This window comes from Botrytis sinoallii (assembly GCF_014898435.1).
Source record: "Botrytis sinoallii strain Bc 23 chromosome Unknown BSIN_032, whole genome shotgun sequence".
Classification (NCBI taxonomy): Eukaryota; Fungi; Ascomycota; class Leotiomycetes; order Helotiales; family Sclerotiniaceae; genus Botrytis; species Botrytis sinoallii.
Genome location: NW_024066059.1, coordinates 283,108 through 307,211, shown reverse-complemented (window position 1 = coordinate 307,211; position 24,104 = coordinate 283,108). Strand labels below are relative to the sequence as shown.

Genomic DNA, 24,104 nt, shown 5'->3' with positions numbered 1-24,104 from the left:
AATGGGGAAATGAGGGGGGAGGTCTGTAGACTTTTTTTTTTTGTAAGAGTTAGCGAGCGGGTGGTAATGAATGAATGAATGAATGATTTTGGTGTTTTTTTTTTCTAATATTACTTTTGGCGGGATAGATTGGGAGGGAGCTCGTTATTGTTGGGGTTTGGAGGGAAGGCATGGAATAGATGGATGGATGGATGGATGGATGGATGGATAGGTGGGTGGGACAGCTTGGAAATGCTATCTAGATGTGTGTATGTAACAGTCTAGGAAGTAATGCCTATAAATAAATTTTGACTAGATGTTCACCCACAAGTGTATGTTGCTATTGGTGTTACCAAAAAAATATCACTGTCCCGCTACATGGCTCTCGTCACTACATAGATAAACGAGAAAGTATTTAAAAACGTATATTATATTCCATTAATCATTAAATGACCCCCCAATCCCCAGAAACGAAGCTATAGATAGCGAACTTATAAAAATTAATAAATACTGAAAACATCCGTCCCATTATCATATTGCACACCACACACATCCACAAAAGAGCCTACGACTTCGGCTCTCTCGCCCAACCAGTCCTGCACATCTTCCTCCTTGCAACTTGTTCCTGGGCCCCCGGAACAAGTCACCAAATCCTGCGGACTATTGTTCACCAAGACTCTGTAGTAGGTACCGGCGTCGTAGCCAAAGCTATCGCATTCCATTTTTTCGATGGCGACGTTGGTGAGGAAGGGGAGGATGGCGCTGGATTTCCAGGCGCGGTTGTAGTTGATGGTGTGGAGGGGCATGGTGGTGTTGATATTGTTGGCGCCGGAGTAGGCGGAGTTGTTGAAGAGACCGAGGGCGACGATGACGGTGGGCGGGAGTTCGCGATGGGTGAAGGAGATGTAGAGATCTTGGTCTGTGGTGGCGTTGGAGGCGTTGTTTTGTTCCGTCATGAGCGTGTGGAAGGTGGCGTTGACCCAGGGGAATCCAATGGCGCCCGAGGCTTCGTGTCCGTACCCGGTGTTGTAGAAGTATTGGATATCGTTTGTGTATTCGAATCCGAGCCAGTCGGTAGGGGAAAGGACGGAGAGGTCGCAGAAGGGAGAGGAGCCGCGGATCACGGTTTCGTAGCCGCAGAGAAGGGACATGCCGTAAACATCGTTGGATGTGAAGTTGAAAGCGGGAGCCAAGCTGTTGAAACGCGCGGTGACGGGTTTGGTGTAGATTTCTTGAAACTCGCCAGATTCCTCGCTTCCACCTGAGGAACTGTATGCCGGGCAGGCCTTGTATGGAGTCAAGGAATTAGCGCTCGAGTTCTTTCCTTCGTATACTTGGACAATCTCAATATCCGAGGCATCGTCTGCAAGACCATTGGAGAAAGATTGCGCAGTCTTCACGGTTCTTTCTGCGGTGGACGTCCATATTTTATTTGGAGTTCTCAGGCTTTGATATCTCTGCGCGATGTCCACACCCAAGTTTGTGGCCTCCAATTTACCCGATCTGGTCAACATCTCGATTTCGGGATCGGTAATAGGAGCTTGCCATGTTGAGAGGAAGGAAAGACTTGGAATGCTCGCCCAGTCTACAGATATGTTTGCGAGCTTCTGTACAAAAGGCTCAATGTACTCTTCGTAGTCGAAGTCATTGGCATAGATTGCAGCATGGCGAACAAGATATGCAGCTCGAGTTACGTTGCATCCTTGAGGAGGAGCAGGATCAGTAGGGGGATCCTGAGGATCGAATGGTGGTGCGGTTCCAGCAAGATGCTCCAATGGATCGAAAGAATAGGAATTGGGTGAATGAGAGACTACATTAGTAGCTTGGAGAGCGAGTGTAAGGAGAACTGAGGAACGCATCTTGAGATGGATGAGAGGAGAGAAGAGATGGAGATGAAGGGAAAGGATTATGCCCTACCAGTTCTGGTACCTTACCTTATATCCATGATCTGAGAGATCTTCACCGCAAAGCTCTCAAGATCATCATCACGGCTTGAATTTGCAATCTTGGTACCAACTAAATCAAGGCACAGGAACGGTATCCACGATGCGATGTCTATTTCGTAGATGTGTGGGCACAGTCGGCAGCTAGTTCAACAGGTTTGTTGTTTTTTGTTGTCGGTGGATTAGCTTGATGTCAGCCAAGCCATTTAGATTGGCGAATCACCAGCCACATTTATGGGTCTGCTTAGCACCAAAGTGGTTAGCCGAATCAGGTGATGGGTGTCGCTCAGGGGTGCTAGCGCAGTTCCGAGCGTGCCATAGTTAGAATGAACTAATTATGTACGATGAGCTTGGTAGTTACGGGGGTTGCGGTCATTTCGGATGAGATTATAGGCTCTCCTACTGGTAGGTGGTGTATGCTATGAGGCCCTATAAGGCTCTGAAAGTTAATGTCCGCTCTACTAAATTAGGGTAGTAAAGCTTATATCGCAAGCTCAATCAGGCTATAGATAGACGTGATATTCGAAAGCTTGAAGCTTAGAAGCTCGTTAAGCCGCATGTAGGCTCAAGCTGTGTAAACACAGATGTCTCCCGGCAACTCCGTATTGCAAGTCGGAATAAATCCCGGTGCACATGTCACAAAATGACGAACCTCTTGATTTCCGACAAGCTGGCTCGGCTAGCTGCTGAATTACCTAAGACTTCCCGAGAAAATTAACAAGAATGTTCCAGGCTTTCACAGATTTGCTCTCTGTCTCAATTCACAAAGTCTTTGCTTGTTCACACTGAAACACGACCTTCGAAGTCGATGATTCATACTTTTCTGTTGGAATATCTATTTTCGCAACCATAGCTATGGTTTGACGTTCAACTTGACGTTCAAAGTTTATCTTGTCAATACACATCTTGCTCGTATTCTTCAATGCCCTTAACTTCATTCATCGATCTCGTTTTCCATCTTGAACTCAAACACTGCAATAGCTAGCTTAGGTTGATCTAGTTTCAAAAATTCATGAAGATGAGTGCCCTAACTCCCTTAGGATATTGAATCCTTCTGTTGCTACCTACGTCCATAATGAACACTCTTGAAATAATCAAACTCCTCTCACTTACCGTACTAGGTCTTAACGCGGCCTGGGTCACAGTCTCGCGTCATGCCATTTCGCGCTGTCGGCAAATATCACAAGTTTATTTTTCAAATTGTACATTTACTAATGATGTTGTGCCTCTTATCTTCCAATTTTCCTTCAAACTATTAAGTTCTTGCATATGTGGTCAAATTCTCCTCGCAAACATCATGTAACCTGGCAATGGGAACCAATGATTATCTCCAACACATTCTCTCTGTACAAGGGGTGATGTTCTTGCCTCTCTTTAAATGGTGTCAATTCTTCCTTGATATGTTACTTCGGCAGAGAACCTTCATATTGGAAGAACCAAGACATTGTTGGTTCCTTCACTGCCTTCAAGATATTTTCAAACTCCATTTGATCAAGTCCAGTGCGGATTGCTTTCATCCTGAGCAAGTTCTTCTCTCTCTTTTTTGTCTCGTTTCTCTCTTTGCCTTCACTGTCTTCCCTTTTGAGTCTTCCACTCGCCTTAATCCTGACCTATCGAAGGCTTTGGCTCTTCTCTAGAATTGCATTGCAACTTGTTCTTGCTCTTTCTTGGAGAAACTTACTGTCTTAGGGAAGCATCAAGTGAAATGATATTCTCAATGCTCTTTTTGTGTTCCACCGCAGTTCTATCCTCGTCTTTCCGCTGGAACATCTGTAAACAACGCCTCTAGACCAGCTCTGTTTACGAGGTCTTGGTGGGGTATCAATCTCAGGATCTCGAAATGGCCTCTCATACCAGGATAAGTTTCAAAAACTTCCAGTGAGGTTGAATATCAGCCCACCAGTCAATGAAAAAACATAGGACGTGTTGTTTTCTTTTTGATAAATGCCGCTGTCCAGCTCAAGCTAGAATTCGTTCCCTTAGATGATCTCCTCGAGTATAATCACGTGTTTGTGGTACTGAGTGAAATGATGCTTCACATCGCGAGCTGCGACTCCTTTGGATTTCCTCCAGAGCTAGTGATAGTCCCGCTGAACATGGCTAGAAATCTACCACCCACCTTTATTTCCATACACTTCAGGGTCATCTGTTTGAGGGCCCATGTTCCTCTCCAATTACCACTGGAGGTAGGACCTCGAGGATTGTTGCTTTGAGAAGAGTACGAACGATGTAGGAACTACAATGAAGGCTCTAGTTGTCAATTTGTATTCAATCTAAAGAGCTAGCTATGTACAGAATAAGTAATACTTAAACATGCCTTGCTGTAGGACTAGCTCATTTGTGACTTAAGGCCATCCATTCACTCTTTGTTCACACAAGGACCATCTTAATACACGCGATGCGGATCTCAGAAAGCTGTGATGCTTAGATGCATGTCGATCTCCAACGCATTTCTTGTATGGTCGTAAAATCCCCATATCCTGGTGTGAATGTTTACCAACATCAATGATGGTCATAATTTTCGTGTACGTTAACATACCGGGCCGTCGAACTCATTATTCTTTGATAGGAAAAGCATCACAGAAGTAAGTCAAAACAATTAATCCTTGATATTTGGTAAATTGCATTGCCAATCGTTCATTTTCAGCTCCATACTTCGATCCTTTGGTTCTTTATACTGAATCTGACGAATTCCATATTCTAACTGTGGTTTGGTAATTGTTGATTGGACACTCTCTGTGACCTGATTCGACCATTTCTCATAGTTTGAAAGTCAGAGCATAATTTCTCGATCTGTTCGATCTGTCTCTCTTTGTGGGGCCGAAGTTTTATTAGGCAGATGGCAAAAAAATTCCTTGTGAAGATCCCAAGATGATGTGGTGCAAGAAGCGCGAAGCACTGTATTTTATGTCCTCCAGTGATAATCTACAATGGACTAGTACCATCGTCGATATGAAACTTGAAAGCACATCACTTCTGTTCCACCTTCACACTTACTGTCAGGAATTCAAGAGTCTCGGCTCCCTTATTCGAATGAGCAATTTGCGAGTCGCTCATCGATGCTTGAGCCACCGGTGCTAGATCTGCGCGGATCTTAGCATCCGATCCAATCCAGGATTTGCAATTTCCTGTGCTAATAGTCGTCCCATATTGCCTGGAAAGGAGACCTCGACCTAGAATTCTGACGAAAAATACTCGTACATCTGGGAACTCTCTGTGGATGAATAGTCACGGAATTCCCTCGGGTATCTCACCATGATTCTCTGGATTCGGCTTTGAAGGATTGATCTCAACTGTTCTGTGAACAGCTTTGGGAAACGACGGTTAGTTCGGAGAACACAAGTTGATCCTTCGGGCACAATCTCCGCAATTGCAATACTTTCTCTATTTATTAACCTATCTTCCAAAGATATAAAGGATACCTTGGAAGCAAGCTCTTCAGCTCTTAGAGAATTTCAATTGCTCTTTAGCGGCGCTCTTATAGAGTTCGCCGCATCTAATTCTTTCCTTTTTATTCTCTAGTGCCTGTATCGTACTGATACAGTGTGGCGATCACATGCTGGAGCATATTGATAGAGGTCAAATAAAATAGAATGAGAAAGCTCAAGAGGAAAGAGATCTCTAAGTGTGATAAGTAATAACATTGATATGTGATGTTCGTCACACAGTTCTCTCTTCACCTGTCAGCCCGAGCTAACGTTGATACTGCAAACATCTGAATCTTCCTCGAATGTTGCATTTTTCCCGATCAGAGATCCCTTGATCAGCCAGCAGAATTCATCTTCTAGTATCGTATAACATCACTGAATTCAGATGATACAAGAAGTTAGTTTTTCCTGAACATCTTATCTCGATCCGATATGAACTCTTGCCAGTGGATAGTGCCTGTCACGTCTCCATTGAGGAACTGTTGCCTGAATGAAGTATCGTGCAGCGTACTTGCATATGGAGTGTTTCTACTCTAACACCCGAAAGCGCATCTTGTCGAATTTTTATGCAGCTCTCTGCTCGACAAGATGGGATCTTCTTTAGTTCTCGTGCCCCCCTAAAAGTAATCCGTCCTCGTCGCTGGAAGTATGAAGTCGATTATGTGGATATCCAAAATGTTTTGCGTGTGTTTCGTATGACACAGGAAGCTTCCAAGCTTACAATGCCATTGTTATCGCAATCCGCGGCAAAATCGACAATAGTTCCTGGATCTCTCTTGACTTTAAAAAGCTTCCTCTCCCACGGCATTCGATATCCTATGTAACAATGTTTACAAACTTGCATGTAGCCGATATTCCTGTCGTCTTCTAAGACCAATAGCTGGTTCCGGGTACGCAGTCTCAATATTTTCGATTTCGGAACCGATCTGTCTTCTTTTTCTTGTTCACACTTCATTCAGCCTTAGTCGAACTTTACAGGCTTTTCTGCAAGATCTATCAACTTGAATATCCTAAGGTAACTTGTGGAGAGGAAAATTTGAAAGTGAGAAATCATGTATCCTCCGCGTGAAGATCAAGATTGCCTCCGTGTGATGGTTTCTCCAATTAGCAATTAATATGCAATCTTTGGTGCTTTGCTTTTTAGATCCTAGCGTAATTTTAACATGCTCTATGATTCTGTCCGCCGTCTTGTGAAATGTCCATACTTCAAAGATAATTCCGGTAAGGATGTTAAGTAGTCATCACCTGGAAAAGGCCGAGCGATGCCAGAGATTGGAAGTGATGCTGAAGGGACACATCTTCCGGCGTTTAGTAGCTGGAAGTATGTAGTTAAGGTTGTTGTGGGCGAAGATGATCCCAGTCCATTAGTGTTACTGTCTCCAGTCATTCCTTCTTGGACAGCTCCCCATTCCTTCTAACGTTTCCTTTCTCGCTAACATCAACACACTCGAAAGAAGCGGACTTCCAAAGAAAATACACGTTCCCGTTAACCTGTAATTAGAAGAACGAGTTCCTCGAGGTTCATATTCGCAGCCAACTAATCAAAGGTAAGACCGAGCTTGTGACTCTTAATTAGAGCCCCTCTCAATCTCATCTCCCAGTCCAGCCAGCCCCCAAAACAAGAATTTGAAACTGTCATATTTCTTTAATGTCTTAAAAAAGCCGTTGGGGCGAAGGAAGTTCGTCAATGAGTGCTTCCGTGACGGGGCACATATATGGGGTAGTTAATCGTATAGGGCATGCAAATTTATTGACCAATGAATCAGTTTTCTCTTCATTGGCGATTTAGTACCCGCCGGCAATCGTATGATATTGTTCATTAGTGACTCAACCTAGGAGTTGAAAAAGGAGAACACTGCCAAAACCATAGAGGGTCGAGTTGATCAGTTAATACATCTGAGTTCCTAACCCCAGATTCTTTCAAATAGCCGGACCAGCGAGTTCCTGTGTGATCCACTCTTAGCCTGTAGAATTTCGGAATGGACCCGTTATGCTGCTGATGACGCGCTCCCTGGAATACCTGTTTTGAAAGGTAGGTTTCATTTTAGGTAGGATCGCTGAACGGGCCATCAGTCAGATATAAGTCTAGTTCCCAGTTTTTTTCATGGATTTTGTATCTTCCATGGAGAAAAATTCCTATGGAATTGATGGATCCAGCAATTAGAGTAACATCATCTTCTCATCTTATGTTTTGCTCGATTTGATTGCATACCCAATATTCCCTTAATTCTCGGCATATCGTTTGTCGAGTTGTAACCACTTATCGTTGCCCTTTGAAAATTCGAAACTTCCAATAGGTGTGTTGTGTACCCAATATAGCTGGGTCTTGAGGAAGTTCATTTCTTCATTCGCGCAAATGTTGTCGAACAGCTGGAGCAATAGATCCAATGGGTGCTCGCTTGGAATGTCTTGTTTGCTTTGTTATTGGTGAACTTCTAACTAGAAACCGGGAACTCGAGATTGGACCTTTCGTGGCTGGGTCTTGAATCAACTGATTCTCAAAAGTCTGCTCTTGCCCTCTGGTAGGCGATGCAAATTTCGTTACCGAAGGTACTAGGCTAGACAACAGAGTCAAATCGGTGAAAGAAATTGTGCAGTGTGTACCATCTCCACGAGAATACTACTACAATCTCATCTGCTGCTCTGATTCCACAATAAACTGTCCCATATTCTGGTCTTCTTAGATCTTGAACACATGGTTGTCGGTAGAACATACAGAATCATAAGACGCGTCGACTTTGCTGGCGTTACATTATCTGCAGCTCGTTGCAAGACCACGGGGCGAACTATTCGACTTAGCCATTTTTCCACCCATTTCAATGGCGACAGGTATATTTGGTGTATGCGAGTAAATCAGCTCATCTGGACCTACTACTATCACCAAAGAAGTGCCCATTGTTCTCACTTGATTCATGTCATATCGAGGTCGAGCTCGGGATCTTTGAAAAACACCGGGCTGAAAACACCTATGTTCATGTCATGTGCAATGATGACAAGCTCGAGGAAGACTAAGAAATCATCCGCGAAGTCTTGCATTGCAGTACTCGCAGAAGCAGCATGAACATCCCAGACATTTGCCTGCTCTCTTTCTTCTCCTTCTATTATCTTTCTCTTCGGTAATGATGATGCTTCGGTTTTCAATAGAAGCTCAATGTCTTCCTCAATTTAACCTAAGTGCTCTTATAAAAAACGATGATCTGGCTCAGGACCTTGATAGCCGGCATGGCAGCCATAAAAGAGAACGTGAGCAAGATGATGGCCAAGTAATCAAAGATAGGGATGAAGGAGAAGTCGTTGTGTATCAACAAAATACACATAATCCTGAAGCATCTGCGTTGAGATGTTATCATATCTTCATCGTTGGGCTCACCATTCGAACTTTCTTGTTCGCTGCGATCCACCACGGAAATTCTCTCTTCATTCTTAAAATTAGTGTCGTTGTTTGGGTATCCATTGGACGGTTCATCGGTCTCAACATTGGTGTTTGCCTCCTTGTGGTTCAAAATGCACCTGAGTATGAACTTTGCCCATGGTTTCTCTTTGTCCCATCCAGGAGCAAATGCAAAAAACTTGATACTGAAAAGCTTTTCGTGTACCGCAACCATATTGTCGCTGAAATTTTCGATAGTATCGCGGAAAATTTTGCGGATTTCAACTTCAAAGAGCCGTCTATCCAGATACCTCCCAGCTTTGTAACCGACAGCCTCTTATCTCCTCCGGGTCTGTATAAGAAAACGGCGATCTTCTCTGTATTGTCGTGGTAGATGTCCCGACGATTTGGGGGTTGGAGCTTATAGCTCTTAGCGACCACACCAATTTCCTTGAACTTTTCCCAGTCGACTACGCACACTTATTTAGTGAAGACACTTCTCCAACCTCGGTTCGAGAATGTATTCGAATTCATATTTTCTTCGTGGTACCAGTAGGCATATAATTACAGTCGATTTACCCTCTGTGTAAGTCCGAAATTCCGGGGTTGTGTGGCTGAATATTGCTGCTCGATCAGACCTTAGAGCCCCTTCGGTCTTTGGCGCACTCTATTCATATCCAGATCTACAGATGAAAAAAGGACATGTTATTTAGCGAGTGGCGGACTGTTGATATTGTTAGTTGTTAGTTGTTGGTTGTGGTACTTGATTATTTTCTCGAGCCTCGAGTGCCTTTGAGCAATATAAGTGAAGCTTATGATTTGTATGGCGATCTAGGATAATATGGCATGATGTTGAGTAGCATCGAAGACTTGAAAGGTGTCACCGTATTTAGGGTGAGGATGTGCAGTAACACATGGAGAAGAAATAAAGTGGAAGAGTCAACAGACTTTGAAGCACCCTAGCTGGTGGGGAGCATCGACTGGTCTTGCTTGTTCTCATCTCCTGGCACGGGACTCCGTATCAATAAAGATTGCATCAAATTTTATGATGTGACAAAATTTGCCCTATCATTCCTGCCAAACTAACTTTGTGAGGATCTTATTCGATGAGAGCCCTGGTATTTTGAGAGATGTCATCCTCGCGAACTAAAACAATGGAGAATGCATCCTTCGCGCTCTGATGTTCTTAGGGTTCCTCAAAACCGTAACAACTTCAACGAGCTCTTTTCTGAGATGTCCTTTGTTTGACGGGGACACGCTGGCCTATTGCTATGTGTTAAGAAATTGGGATGTCCTTTTAAATATCTTCTGCAGAGGAAGGCAGGGTCTGAGGGTATCGGACAGACTGTTGATTCCGGGGACCATAAGCAATCCTTCCATTGTCTAACGTGAATTGAGCCCAAATTCTGCCGCGGTAGGAATTTCAAATTGTTGTCATCAACAGATTTGGGTCTATAGCAGCTCGGTCATCTATCTTGTTCTTCCTGTTTACTATCGGTTCTTGCGAAATCGAACCATGAAACGGCTGTTCCACGCCGAAGACACATGATGCTATCTAGTGACCTAATCGAAGCGTAAAACTGAGCACGTAATGATTGTGTTGCCTTTCCTTATTCCCCACCCCGTGAACTTCTTTTGTCTGAGGTTGGTCTGGTGTACAGGGCCAGTCAACCTAAAAGATGAGGACATGTCTGGGTTTTCGTGCTCCTAGTGCAGACCGCGTTGTTAGAATTAATCTGGTGTTATAAAGGACAATGTGATGTAAGCTTCCGAGTACCAATTGGTCCTTGATGGGTGCTGACGGCGGTGTGTAAGTTTTCTGGTTTATCTGGCTGGTTCTGGCCAGTCTGCACCCACCAATTGGTGCTTATTGAGAAGGAAATGATTCTCCTAGGGTCCATTGCGCACAAGACTGCATCTTATCTTCTGTAGCAATGAAATATAGCCTAGTTTCATCATTGCTATGAAAGCTAAACAGTATTCGTAAAGGGTAGGCCTTCGAGAGGTACGGACTCTGAAGCTACGGGCACACTCTTGTGAAACTCCTCGGCCAGAGAGCGCGAGCTAGGCAGGTCTATCAGGCTACTGTTGAGATTCAGAGAGTCTTCATATCGCCATGAGAGAAGAGAGCGAGGATTGTATGACAGAAAACAAGTTATACCAAGCAAGACGTGCTGCTATTTTTGCTGATCACTGCTAATTCTGATGGAACTTTAGACATCGATGTATTTGTTCAAAATTAAGAAAAGCATGTCGCCATGACAGCCATACAAGGTAGAAGATGCTTCAAGAAGAAGCTGTCAAAATGACGCAATTTTGTTGAAGTTGGTGATATATAGCGAAACCACTCTAAAGGCGAAGAGGCATGAGTGAGAATGAGAAAAGAAAAAACCTTCCAAGTCCTACGGAAGAAATAAAGGTATATCTCTACCGCACAAGCACATCCCGAGGTAATTATGGAGGAGTGGAAGCTCTGGGAAACAAGTATTGCTCTAGTTTCTGCGGCCTGCTTTGCGAATTTGTGTGTAGACAGCATCACCGTATCAACTAATGGAAGATCACATAATCTGGAACTCCTATGCGCAAAGTACCTTAGCAGAAATGAGAATTGCAAACCTACTCTGTCACACTGGTATCTGCAACCTACTCATCAATTCGTCGGTAATTGACATCAATTTACCGCTCAACAGAGAAAATCACATAATCTGATACACACCGACTGTACCATACATAATTTTGTACAGGAATCAATGGATCGGTACTTCATTTCCTGTATGGATGACGACAGTTGCAAACTATGCGCATATCGTATCGATGGAAAAGTGCTTTTCCGGAAGTAGCGTGCATTAGGGAAGTTTTAAATATGCGGACATGTCCGTCACCTTTGCATACATACAGACGGAAAAGTGGCTCAGAAGAAATTGGTAATGAAAATAATCCTCTCGTGGTATCATCAATCTATTCTCCATCTAGCTAGGTATACTACACACGCGTTTTTTACAGAATCAACCTCCCGGGCTCCTGTTCCAAGACAAGCTTGAATCTCTGCATGAAAATTGACGCAGCCTCCATATCAGTTTCTGGAATTGTTACCCAAAATTCATCTGCTGCAACTGGCTCCGGTTTTGGTGCCGAGCGTTTGACTGGTGCCGTCCTTGTAACACCTGACAAGAAGTCATAGACATCGATATTATTGTTCTTTTTCGATGATTGTAATGCTTGAGCACCTTGGCGAAGTGCGGCACCGCTCTCCGGTAAAAAGTTTCCTCTAACCCCATTTGCTAAGTTAACTTTGTCAAGCCCGAGAATGGAGTCAAAAAGTTCATCGGATGTTGGTTTGTAGTTCTTTGGGCGGGGAAGGTCATCATTTGCGACATCTGCTGCACGCTCAATGAATGTTGAGAGAGGTATGAATACACCAAGTGTAGATTGTATCCTTTGTTGAACCTCTACGGCTGCTTTCATGGAAACGGTGTGGGCGACACGGTGGAATGTGATTGGTTTTGGTGCTGGTGCGTCCTTCTTGGCTGGCTTAACTGCCTTGGGAGGAGCAATCTTAATATTGCTGAGGTCGAGGTGGGAGAGTTTGGCGATCTTTTGCGAAAGTTCGGTAGGGTATGAGGAAGATATTGAGCCCAAATACGCTAGAACATCACCTTTCAACAGTCGATTATTAGGACCACTGGGCACCATCTTTTCAATATCAGATGCATCTAATCCACGTGCGTGAATCAAATGTTCGACTGAAGGAAGTAGAGGGTATGTTTGTTTCTTTGCCTTTCCTGATGATTTCTTTACGGGAGCGGAAGTCTCGGCAGATGGCTTCGAGGTAGGGGGAGCTTCAGCTTGTGATTCTGAGGACTTTGCGGGGCTTGGCTTCGAGGCCTCTTCTTTTGGCGGTGGAGGGGCAGCACTGTCTTCAGCTGGTATTTCCAATGAACTCAAATCATCTCCAGATTCTGCGAGAACACCGATTCTTGTGCCAACCTTGATTCCTTTGCTGCCATCTCCCATTGTGATCTTCACCATAATACCATCATCCTGAGCTTCAACATCCATTGAAGCCTTATCAGTTTCGATCTCGAGTAAGACATCACCAGCCGCAAATGAATCTCCTTCCTTAACATTCCACTTTGCAATATTTCCCTCGGTCATCGTAGGAGAAAGAGCCGGCATCGTGAAGTTCTGGGCAGCTAGACATGCTGCAGAAGTCCTGAGTCCTACCATCATCAAATATTAACCTCCCATACTCAACCCAAAATTTCTCAAGGGTAAATACTAACCTCTGGCAGTGGCATCTTGTCGCAATCCCCTAGCAGTAAGTCTAGCAGATACACGACAAGCTGTCGCAAAAGATGCCATACTGACTGTAGCAGATATGAAACTCAATTGAGAGTTTCTTGAGGAGATAAGTGAAAGTCGAAGATATTCTTGAGATGTTGAGATCAACAAATGGGATATTTCGGGAGGGTACACGCTAGGCCAATTAACAGGGTTGAATAATTTCGCCGAACCTCCGATCATTAATTTTTCCCGTCCCGAAGTTGAAGCTTCGGGTTCCGATTTCACTCATTGAATTTTGTTCTCCAGGTATGGTACGTTTTATTTGAATATATATATTTAGCTTGTCAAGAAGTCGTTGCTAATACTTTTTAGACGTTCGCATTCTCAAGAGGGTGTATTAAAATACATTCTACGACTCTAAGTTCCTCCCGAGCTTTCCTCTTCATAACTCCAAAACCATGTCGAAACCATCGACTTTTCACATCGACATCCTTATGTCGCTCTACAGCTAGAAAGCCAATGGCAATGCCAACGGCAAAGGTAAAATCGAAACCCAAGCCACAGCTCAAAGCTAAGCCAGGGGTCGCAAGTCAAATCAAATCCCCCGAATTAGTTGTCGCGAAACCACCATCGCTGGCTCCAAAACCTCTCAAGTACCACAGCTATGCCGATATTCTGGCTGCGAAACCACATACCACAATTCTCTACCAAGCGGCTTCGCATACCGGATACATTGTGACCTCCTACATAGCTGGAACCTTTCTTCTGGGATTTGCCGGTCTCACTTGTACGTTTTCCTCATTCATTGGCCAGACATCTTGTCCCCAAAAACCCCTCGCTAACCCATCTTCTTCATCTACCAGTCTGGAATAATTACGTTCATATCCCTGATGATATTGCTGTATGGGTTCCCTATGCTTTCGGCGGCATATCTTTCCTCCTCGCTTGTTGTGGAGGCTACGTCATTCTCTCTCCCGCCGGTCTCATTAAATCTATAACCGCCGTCCCTGCCAGCCTATGCGCTCATCCTCCAAAAGTCGCCGCACCTCTTTATGTAGAGGTTGCCCTCAAAAAAATTGTTCCTATTCCATTCATGCCTCCGCGCATTCTAACTCTACCACCCTCTTCCCTCCATCTTACAAGTCATCTTTATCAAGCCAGAACTCCCGCCGAGGAACGAGCATGGAATAGGATAGTTGAGGCAAAGAAAAGGGAGTTGGAAGAATATGATAGAACGCACATTATTGGAAGAGGCACACGAAAGATTTCAGTGGGCTTATTTGAGTTGGTAAGGTCATTTGGAAGATGTTGGACAAGGGATGGATTCATTCCAGTGAGAGTTACAGAGAGAGGAAAGGGAAGAGTTCTGAAATTAGATGGAGAGGCTGGATGGGCACAAGATGGAGGGAGAGCGTTGGAGAAAATTATAAAGGTTCAAGAGTCTAAGAGAGTGGGGTTCTAGATCTAGTTAGGGATGGAATAGCCGAGAAATCGCCTCGCTAGTAGGGGACCAGGAGAAATGGATCCTAAAAATATTTGTACAATACAAAGACATCACACATTCCAGTAGTACATCTGAGCCGAATGTTATGCTCGCTTGACTATGGCCTGATGGTTGATTTTACACAATCGCGAAGATCATAAAGTGCTCGTCTGAAAATGATAAATTATCATAAACCCAGCAACAGACAATCTGCGTTATTAGCGAGTAGTCACGCAGGGGAAGCAACAGCACTATGATCACATTTTTAAACCTATTCTTCCAAGGTACTCAGAGTCTTGACGAAGGTATTTAACAAAACATATTGGCCACAAAGGATATGAGATGGAAAAACCCAATTCAAGTCCTTATTCCGCGATTTAACATTCTTGAATAATTAACTGAAAGCATCTAATCTCCAGCTCTGATTTGAGAATTCTGTGATTGTCGTCAGATAGTTTCAAAATGCTACTATAAGTGTACGTTTGAAGTAAAGTACGTCACGATCAGATGGCTCTTTTTAAGTGCAATTTTTCTGTCAGTGAACATAACATTTGGTGTAGTTGTAGTGAATATGATTGTTAAGGAGTCAAAAGTATGATTATATTAGATGGGATGATATGTTTTCGATTGTTCAAAGAGGTAGGTATATAAAGCTTTATGGGTTGTCTGATGACTTAGGGAGATGGCAAATTGGGGTTGAAATTGAATTGATATTTCTCCTCTTCCACGATTTTATGTTGTCTTTTACAATCTCATGGCGTTTAACGTCGAGGGTCTAGATCCTATCACCATCTCAAGGTACATTATTACATGAACTACCATGACACAAAGAAATTCCACTTCTATCTATCACTTCTGACTTTCACCCACCTATATTGCCTGGACTCTCTCGAATCAAATCGGATGATTTGAGCTATGCGCATGCGTCGGTACTAATTCCATGGTAAGTATGTCACTTGTATACATGCAACGGAAATTACAACCCTTAAACCAAATATGGGGATGACTGTATAGAAATTCCTGATATGCTGCGACAAGTATGCCTTTTGTAGATTTGCAACAAAAGAACACATTCTCCAAACCAAAATCTGTATCAAATTACACAAGATACCACGGTCCATATTGATTTCAAATATACAACAGAAGTCACATTCAAATTCTCCATGCAAGAGCCATCCAGTCAAAGTCATGCAGCCATCCAAATAAGTGTGAACCACGGTGAGCACGCCAATTTCAGACTTGCAACAAGGCAATATTTGTTACTAATCCCAGAGTTCCATAGCAAGCTCTGTGATAAACCACAGTACGTATGCCATTTGTAGACATGCAACAAAGTATATATTTAGCACAGGGCTGTATGACCTGTATCTCACGGCAAGGACGCATAAGAAATGCAACAAAAGAGATTAAACGCTGGAGGCTCTCCACTATCGTAACACATATTAAATACTCGCATATGTCTTTCCATCCTATTACTAATCTAATGATAAGAATGATCCATTCATTCTAATAATAACCTGTACCTCCGAGCAAGAAGTCGGCTACGATTCCATAAAACATATGACCAAAATCAAATCTAGTCCAAACATCAAGGATCGCAGAAACTAGATTCATGTGCACGCTGTATTAATATCTCCAACTCAAGCCTGCCATCCATACCGGTTACTAGATGTTAAATTAAAGAAAGTACACTGCTAGTAAAATACGGAACTACGTACGCTGAATAGTACACATGAATTAGATATAGAGCAAATATAAGCGAAGTTAGCGAATGTGATTTTATATTGCAGAAAACTTCTTATTGTTAAAATCACCCATCCACTCGCGCGGACTAGACACAGACTATATTGCACGGTTCGTAAGGAGTCACGGCCAGGCAAAAGGTGCAACTGGAGGTTTCTTCCGGAAAACCTTAACGAGATGAGTAATCATATTTCAGACGACTAGCGAAAAGGACCAAGTTATCCTTGGAACTCAGTCATAGGATAGTAAAAAATGAAACCTTAGATGAGTATTTAGGAAGATTGGATCAAATTTGGAGGAAACAGGTATAAGTCATTGTGATATGCGGAATATGGGATACCACATTACTCACGCCTTCAGACACGCAACAAAAAACCCAGCGCCCTACTATAGAATTCAAAACTACTGACTGGTGCGTACGCAATTGTAGATATGCAACAAAGTGATAGAAATCTCATGTTAGATACACACCACAAATACTAAGTATCAGAATAGCACAGTACATATGCATCTCTAGATACGCAACGAAAGATTCAGTAATCGACCTCATAGCATAATCTCACTACAAGAAGACTAGAAAACAACATGCTACTATTGTAGGCAGCAAGAAAGCGCAGGGTGCTAACCACAAACCAGTCAATACGCATTTACAGACGCGTGAAAACCTAATCAGAGGTATGTTGAAATGACGAACTGTATATGGACCAGTCTACACTCTATATACACTTATACTCAGACAACTAACCAAAACGAAGCAGCCTTGTTACCACAAAACACGATGCCGTCTGTAGGCATGCATTTCCAGACGAGCAACAAATCAATAAACCAGTCCCTTCCTCAACTCCCACAAACCGCATACAATAATACCTAGTATTTATCCTACCACCCACATCTCCGCACGAACTGATTACGAGGATCTCTGACATCTACATTCATACATGTATACACCTATCAACTCCCTAAGTTTTTAAGCGCGCAGCAATCTCCAATCTCCAATCCCCAAATCATACCTCTCTATCTTCAGACCACCGCTGATTCCCCCCCAATCCATCAATCAACCACCAAACTCCCACTCATAGCTCCTGTCTCTAGATAAACCATCTCCCCATTCCACCCACACCCCAGCACCAACGGATCAAATATACAACAACTTCGATTCTATCCTATATCTAAAATGAAGATGCTAACGCAAATACCTATCTGAACACTTACACATATATATATCTTACATAAAAACACCACAAGATAAACCAAAACCTCATAACCCAGGAATCTGCATTTAGAGAGAGAAATAAACACTCTAACACAATACCAGTAAAACACACACCATAATATCCTATCAAGTATTCCGTGGGTTGATGTTTCGTACAGTGTTAGGATTTACATTCTATTATGATATGTATGTATAGTATGTATATATATATACATGTAACAAGAAACTCAATTCTAACTACGAACACAGGTACCAAGATTCAAGATCGTATCAACACGACATACTCCTCGTACTTTACATTCACACGTATGATACTAGATAGCTACATCACCCGCCAGGGAACTTCTCACATCTAAACAAAACAGACTCGCCAGATACTACCAACATCCCCTATATCCCTATATCCCCAATTCCATCACTTGATACACGCCCTCACAACCCCCCTCACGCAACATACCAATACAAAAAATCAAAGTTCTCCCAGTAAGTGCGTAAAAGTCGAGAATCGACTGGTACTGCATGAATATCTCTTTCAGTTGTAATTCTAAAGAGGAATTCGTTGCTACTACTTTGAATCAGATTGGATTGGATTGGATTGGATTGGAAGTATATATATATATGTAACTATTTGAACAATAAAATACGATACAATAAATATAATATAGTATTATGATGAATATAAAGGGAAGTTGACTACCTATCTACTTCCTATTAAGTGAGAGATACTAGATAAAAGGAGATGAGAGGAGATGAGAGGAGATCCAAATCCATACATCCATATATACATACATACCTTAAATATACATACCTTAAATATACATACCTTAAATATACATACCTTAAATATACATACCTTAAATATACATACCTTAAATATACATACCTTAAATATACATACCTTAAATATACATACCAAGCAAACTCTCCCCGCGAACCCATAACCACAACCACAACCACAACCACAACCACAACCAACTCACAACCAACTCACAACCAACTCACAATCAACTCACAACCAACTCACAATCAACTCACAATCAACTCACAACCAACTTACAACCAATTTACAACCAATTTACAACCAACTCACAACCAACTCACAACCAACTCACAATCAATTCACAATCAATTTACAATCAACTCACAACCAACTTACAACCAATTCACAACCAACTCACAATCAACTTACAACCAACTCACAACCAACTCACAACCAATTCATAACCAACTCACAACCAAAACCAACCAAAACCAACCAAAACCAACTCAAGAACCCCCAGAACCCCAAATCCCGTACTCAGCAGTAATCAAAAGAAAACAAAGTTAGAATCCTCTTTACTTCCCAAGTTCCGCTCCCAAGTTCCGGGATTTGGTATGATGATCTTGATGATCCGAGTATGTATATGGAGTGGAGCCGAGTAGAGGAAGAAGTAGACGACATCTTATAATTATTGAAGATAGTTGTGTTGTGTTGTATTGTGTCGGGTTGGGTTGGGAATTGTTTTGTTACATTATTACTTGGCTTGGCTGGTAAGGGTTATAATGTGATAGGTGATGTGATGTGATTGATATGATTGAGATACACGAGCAATGGAGTAATTCACGACGAGGAGTGAAAGGAGTTTACATGTAATGAAATATGATATATCATTCTTCATTCACCAAGATACAGACAGTAGGTATCCCATGCAAGCGAGTCCGTACTCCAAAATATACCTATACCTAGTAGAGAGCCACAACGATGAAACCAGTCCTCGACTAAGACGCACATTCACTAATCCCCGCAATATCAATTACCCCGAACGACGATTGAGATTCTTCACCACTCCAATAAGGAGCCTTCGAAATCTTCATTCCCACTCCCCGTATTCGCGATGCAACTTCCTGTTGCGTTCAAAAATAGGCTATTACGCATACGCATATCCGGATCTCCCTTTATATACAACACAAGATATATCTGACGCAATTTTCGCGGATTAATCTATATGCCTGGAGACTTGGATACTACCCCATAGACATAAACGAACACTGCGACACTCTAACTGCACTGGGAAAGACGTTGACTCGGAGACGTCGCCAAGTCCCGATACTGCAATGGCGAGACCAGTAATCCTTACCTTATATGAAACAAAAGGTAACGGTAAGACAACACAAGGACTGTCCAGCAAACAATCTTCCCATCCATTCGGATTCTCAGACCAGCACTTGAGACAAAACCTATCGAATCAACTTCCATAGAATAAACAAAATCAATTTCTATCTGTCCATACATCGCCTTCCTTCACTCTAATCGCGCGCTTGGGACTCATATGTGTGTACACGTGCGTGCACATACAACAATACACTTGTTTTCCTTACTCCGTACAGCTTTGTACGTGTTGTACATCATTCAAGACCATTTCGCTACACCACCTTCTATTTATCTCCAGGGGAATCTCCGGTTGGTTCGAGCTTTTGAGTGTAGAGTACGTGCAGATGTGGCTTGCAGGCTTTTGCAGAATACCAAGCGCTTGCGATTATGCTTCGTACATGCAGAAAAAATTGGAGAGAAAAGATAACACAATAGAGATGGAAATGGAAATGTGGTCAGCAAGCCATTAAGTCAGCTAGAGCCTAGCAGGCAAGTATAAATGAAGAACGCAGTAAAAACCGAAAAGGAAATGCAAGAGAAGAAAATGGATACGTGATACTAGAGTTCTACCAATCTCTTCTCATAAAGTGATTTTGTAGTTAATAAGTGAAGGGGATATAGGTACTAGCGAAGTCTGACGTGGTACTTATCCACCTGTCATTGACGATGAAAATGGCGATATAAAACTGATGTGCCGGATAGCCATAACCATAACCATACTGTTAATCTCCTCAAGTCGTCATTTGTCGAAATAAGAAATATCTGGTTCGGTAGGTACGGAGTAATTTGTGATCAGCAAAGGATCCTTGGCATAATAACACCTACCGAACCATGAAACCATTGATGATCTGATCTAAACTCTTCGATTCCAACCCCTCCATGATTTGAATAAATCTACAAACTCTAAACGCCGATTTCATTAGACTCGGGGTTGATGCTGGTCTGATGTGGTGGGGGAAGTGTAATGCAACTTGTTCTACTCTTCTAGAAAGAAAAATAAGCTTGATAAACAGTCGGTGAAGAAGCGAGATCAATGCAAACTGCACCTGGACAGACCCCAGCCCATGTTTACTTGTACACTAGATATGCAGACTATCATCCTTCAGACGTTGAACTGAAGGTTCTACACATTGTACAAGTAGGTACCTAGGTAATTAAGTTGTATATGTAGGTAGCATTGTTAAGTTCTTCGTGCGGCATGAGTTGATGAATCTTCCTTAGGATGACCGCACATGACGCCTTGATATTTTAATCGTATTTATTTGTGCCACCTATGTACAGAGCAGAGAAAGGTAAGAATTGTGAGCCTACAGAGTATCTAGTGAATATCTCCAAAAGCCCTGGAGCTCGTAAACTTTTCAGATGTTGGTGGCGGGGTTAATTCTCGAGCCAGCAGTACGAAGGTGGCACGAAATAAACGCTTTGACAGTCTCCGTACCCATGCGAGGGCATGATTGTTCAACCAAGAAAGAAAAGATGTTAAGATATCGATCAAAGTGACAAGTCTGGTTAGAACTTCAAAGGAAAGATAAGATCTTATCTAAATACCGGAATAAGGTTTGGTTAGATTTTCTGCTTACCTATTAAATATTCAAAACCATGTCCATGTCGTTGGCGCAAGCCATTTCCCTTCGCTTTCTCTCAATCTCAATCTCAATCCCTCAATCTCACCTCCTTCATCTCTCTCGCTTCACCGCTGTCCTTGTCCTTGTAACAAATCTCTACTCGGAGAAAAGATTTGATAATTTTTTTCTGATGAAGGATTGGTCAGTCGTTTGTTTCCATTCGCAATCTTAAACAATCGTATTTTGATTATCTGATTACCTGGACAACAACCGTTACGGTGGACAACGATAAGAAAATTATCCGTGATTCAGATAGAATATCAATTGATCTCTTTCTCCTCCTTCGCTTGCTCCGTTAGAAACGATGTCATTTCCGATATGCTCATTTCGTTTGATAATGTCGCAGTGATGCATCCCGAGGCATCCGATACCTAGAAGAATATCTTTCCAAAATATGATATATGATGAAAAGTATCAAATCATAATGTTGAGAGTCACCTGCTTAACTGGCTCATGATTGGGGAAGCACTCTTTTTTTTGCAGATGAGATGTAATCCCCACGCACATTATTGTGCATATCCCATACATGCACGCCGTGCTCTGTATGGCTTGTGGAATAAAGTATTCGCGAGGCGCGGCCAAGCTTACATATTTGACGGCGCATGTAACACACCTTGATGAGTGAGTAGACTAATGGTAGTTAGTCTCTTGGATTTTATAACCGGCATATGCTGCGGCCAGCATATACTATTGGCCTACGTATCATATCCAAGGTTCCTCTCGATTCTTTTGCCTTGTATGTTTCTTTGGGATTACCTTCCTAATCATTCATTCATCCCATCCAAATGCATGAAGAATGTGAAAGAGGAACAAGAAACCCTATCAAAAAGTTGCAAATATCGTAGCCACCACTGTAACGATGGCGGGGCTCCTCATGCCGAAAGGCGTCATTCCTATTTTGTTTTTCACTGCTTTCTCGTGTCTCTTGTATACCGATCATTAGATGGCGTGTGCGTTGAATCCACTTCTTCTATTCGTTATCAATTTTGTGGATCAAACACTTAGTGAACCTGTGTAGACCGTTTGTATGGAGTGATGAAGTGATAGAGATGGCATGACAGACAATCATTCTCACATTTGAAGGGAGCTGAGTCAGGAACTAAGCGCGCTTGACTCTTCAAAAAGATCACAGACATTCGGAATGTGAAAGATTAGAATAGTTTCACATGACCTTCTCACACGGGTGATCGAGGCTGAATTTTTGTTTCGCATGTTTCGTGTCACCAAACGGATTCGCACCTGGAGGAATACGGATTTGATGAAAATGTGACTGAGGTCAGCAGAATTCTTAGAGAAGAAAGAGTTTGCCATGGAATGGCTTGACGCGTGTAGATTATGAAAAGATGGTGGCGAAGGTAGACTGAAAAATGTGTCTCTCGAAGGAGTCACGACATCATACAGCCATTGTAAGATATTGAAGCGGTGAAGGAAGAAGGATTCGTAGTTTGGGACCTAAAGATGCAACTGTAGATGAAGGTATCGTAAGAAAAGGCAGACGGTAGCTTATGTTATGTCTGCTCTTGGGCCTTGGCTTGTTACCCCAGCCCTCAAGTATCTTGTCCCTTTGGTAGAGCGGCCGTAGATAGTAGTTGGCGTAATGATCCACTTGACCGTTTCCCTAATAAGGTTTTGAGTTTGGGGGCTTTTTTCTTCATATTCGTTGCCGAGTCTAGGATTCATTTCAAGAAATGCGAATCATGACAAGATTCCTCAAACATTGGAAACTCAAATCCGGAATGGAGGGGTAAGGAAAAGGATATTCGGGCACGATTTCTCTGGAGGGAAGATTGGTGGTGACTTGTTAAAGTGATGGTGGGGTGTTTGAGACAAGGATAACTTATAAATATGAAAAGTCGGCTGGATGTCTTGGATGACTATTGCTTGCCTTTCCATAGGAAGCCCTGCAGGCTGTAAATCATTTTTCTGCCCAAGAATCCACCCAGCCCTCGAGATTCCCCATAGCATCCCATCCAAAGTATCCAGATAATCTTCACGATGTTACTCAAAACCTGGTGACCTTGACCAGAAATCTTCCGATTTCCAGAGATCTTGACCCATAAGGTTTGGACACTTCCCCCCTTTCGATATGCTCCGTGACGTCGTCATGAATGTATTCTGTCGGTACTTCTTCGTGCAAACCGGCGAGACTGGGTTTTCACGTATCCGACGTGTTCAAAAAAGTGACAGCAGGCACTCCGTAAATCACAGCATACCCACCCGTTGCGTGAGGGCTCAGGGCAACATTTATAAGGCATCAAGGGACCGTGGAGGGGTGATGGTTGAATTCCGAAGACAAGGCGTTGATGAAGGAGATGATGTACATTTGATATGCACCTTGGCATCCTTGAAGATGGGTAGATACGAGTAATGGTTGTAGATACACATCGGTGCCGACGAGATGATACAAAAAGAAACAAGACAGGTGTAGATCTGTATCAGAATATGTATTTCTATGGGGGGGGACCGGCTGAAACGAGGATATGTTATGATGTGCGGTGGTCGACGATGAGGGAGTGTGTGGAGTTATCAATCCCGTTTTGGTAACAATACTCCATGGATGAATATCATTCAAGAGCTACCTACTGATACTATCCACAACTTACTACTTACGACCTACTACCTATTACCTCCCTAGGTATCATTACCTTTTTCTTTTCTTTTCTTTTCTTTTCTTTTTTCGGCGTTGAACTCGTTTGTTTTGATTTCTCTTCGGTCGGAGGCAGGTAAGCACGCAGCTCCAGCTAGCTGTATGAAAAGCTGTTTACCAGCCAGCCGTTACCATTAAATGATCCAAGTGTGAATTCCTAGACACGCTGCTAGACACACAGCCCATTACTGCCCATATCGAGAATAGCCCTTCTCGCCCTTCTCGCCCTTGTGTCTCTCTTTGTATATACTAGGTAGC

At 42.7% G+C, this 24,104-nt stretch overlaps 4 protein-coding genes across 4 annotated transcripts; 1 reads left to right on the top strand and 3 right to left on the bottom strand.

The window, feature by feature from the left end:
• Nucleotides 1-479: 479 nt before the first annotated feature.
• On the bottom strand, nt 480-1,838 carry EAF02_011446 (uncharacterized protein; the record flags this gene model as incomplete). The annotated part of the gene is made up of 1 exon (XM_038907493.1): nt 480-1,838. One exon carries the CDS (start codon nt 1,836-1,838, stop codon nt 480-482), a length of 1,359 nt encoding a protein of 452 aa, XP_038752715.1.
• Nucleotides 1,839-7,694: 5,856 nt separating this feature from the next.
• Nucleotides 7,695-8,955, bottom strand: EAF02_011445 (uncharacterized protein; the record flags this gene model as incomplete). The annotated part of the gene is made up of 4 exons (XM_038907492.1): nt 7,695-7,908; nt 8,067-8,136; nt 8,317-8,448; nt 8,721-8,955. 4 exons carry the CDS (start codon nt 8,953-8,955, stop codon nt 7,695-7,697), a joined length of 651 nt encoding a protein of 216 aa, XP_038752714.1.
• Nucleotides 8,956-11,717: 2,762 nt separating this feature from the next.
• On the bottom strand, nt 11,718-13,082 carry EAF02_011444 (uncharacterized protein; the record flags this gene model as incomplete). Its single annotated transcript, XM_038907491.1, has 2 exons — nt 11,718-12,940; nt 13,004-13,082. 2 exons carry the CDS (start codon nt 13,080-13,082, stop codon nt 11,718-11,720), a joined length of 1,302 nt encoding a protein of 433 aa, XP_038752713.1.
• A 230-nt stretch (nt 13,083-13,312) lies between these two features.
• Nucleotides 13,313-14,466, top strand: EAF02_011443 (uncharacterized protein; the record flags this gene model as incomplete). The annotated part of the gene is made up of 3 exons (XM_038907490.1): nt 13,313-13,315; nt 13,377-13,791; nt 13,868-14,466. 3 exons carry the CDS (start codon nt 13,313-13,315, stop codon nt 14,464-14,466), a joined length of 1,017 nt encoding a protein of 338 aa, XP_038752712.1.
• Nucleotides 14,467-24,104: the final 9,638 nt, after the last annotated feature.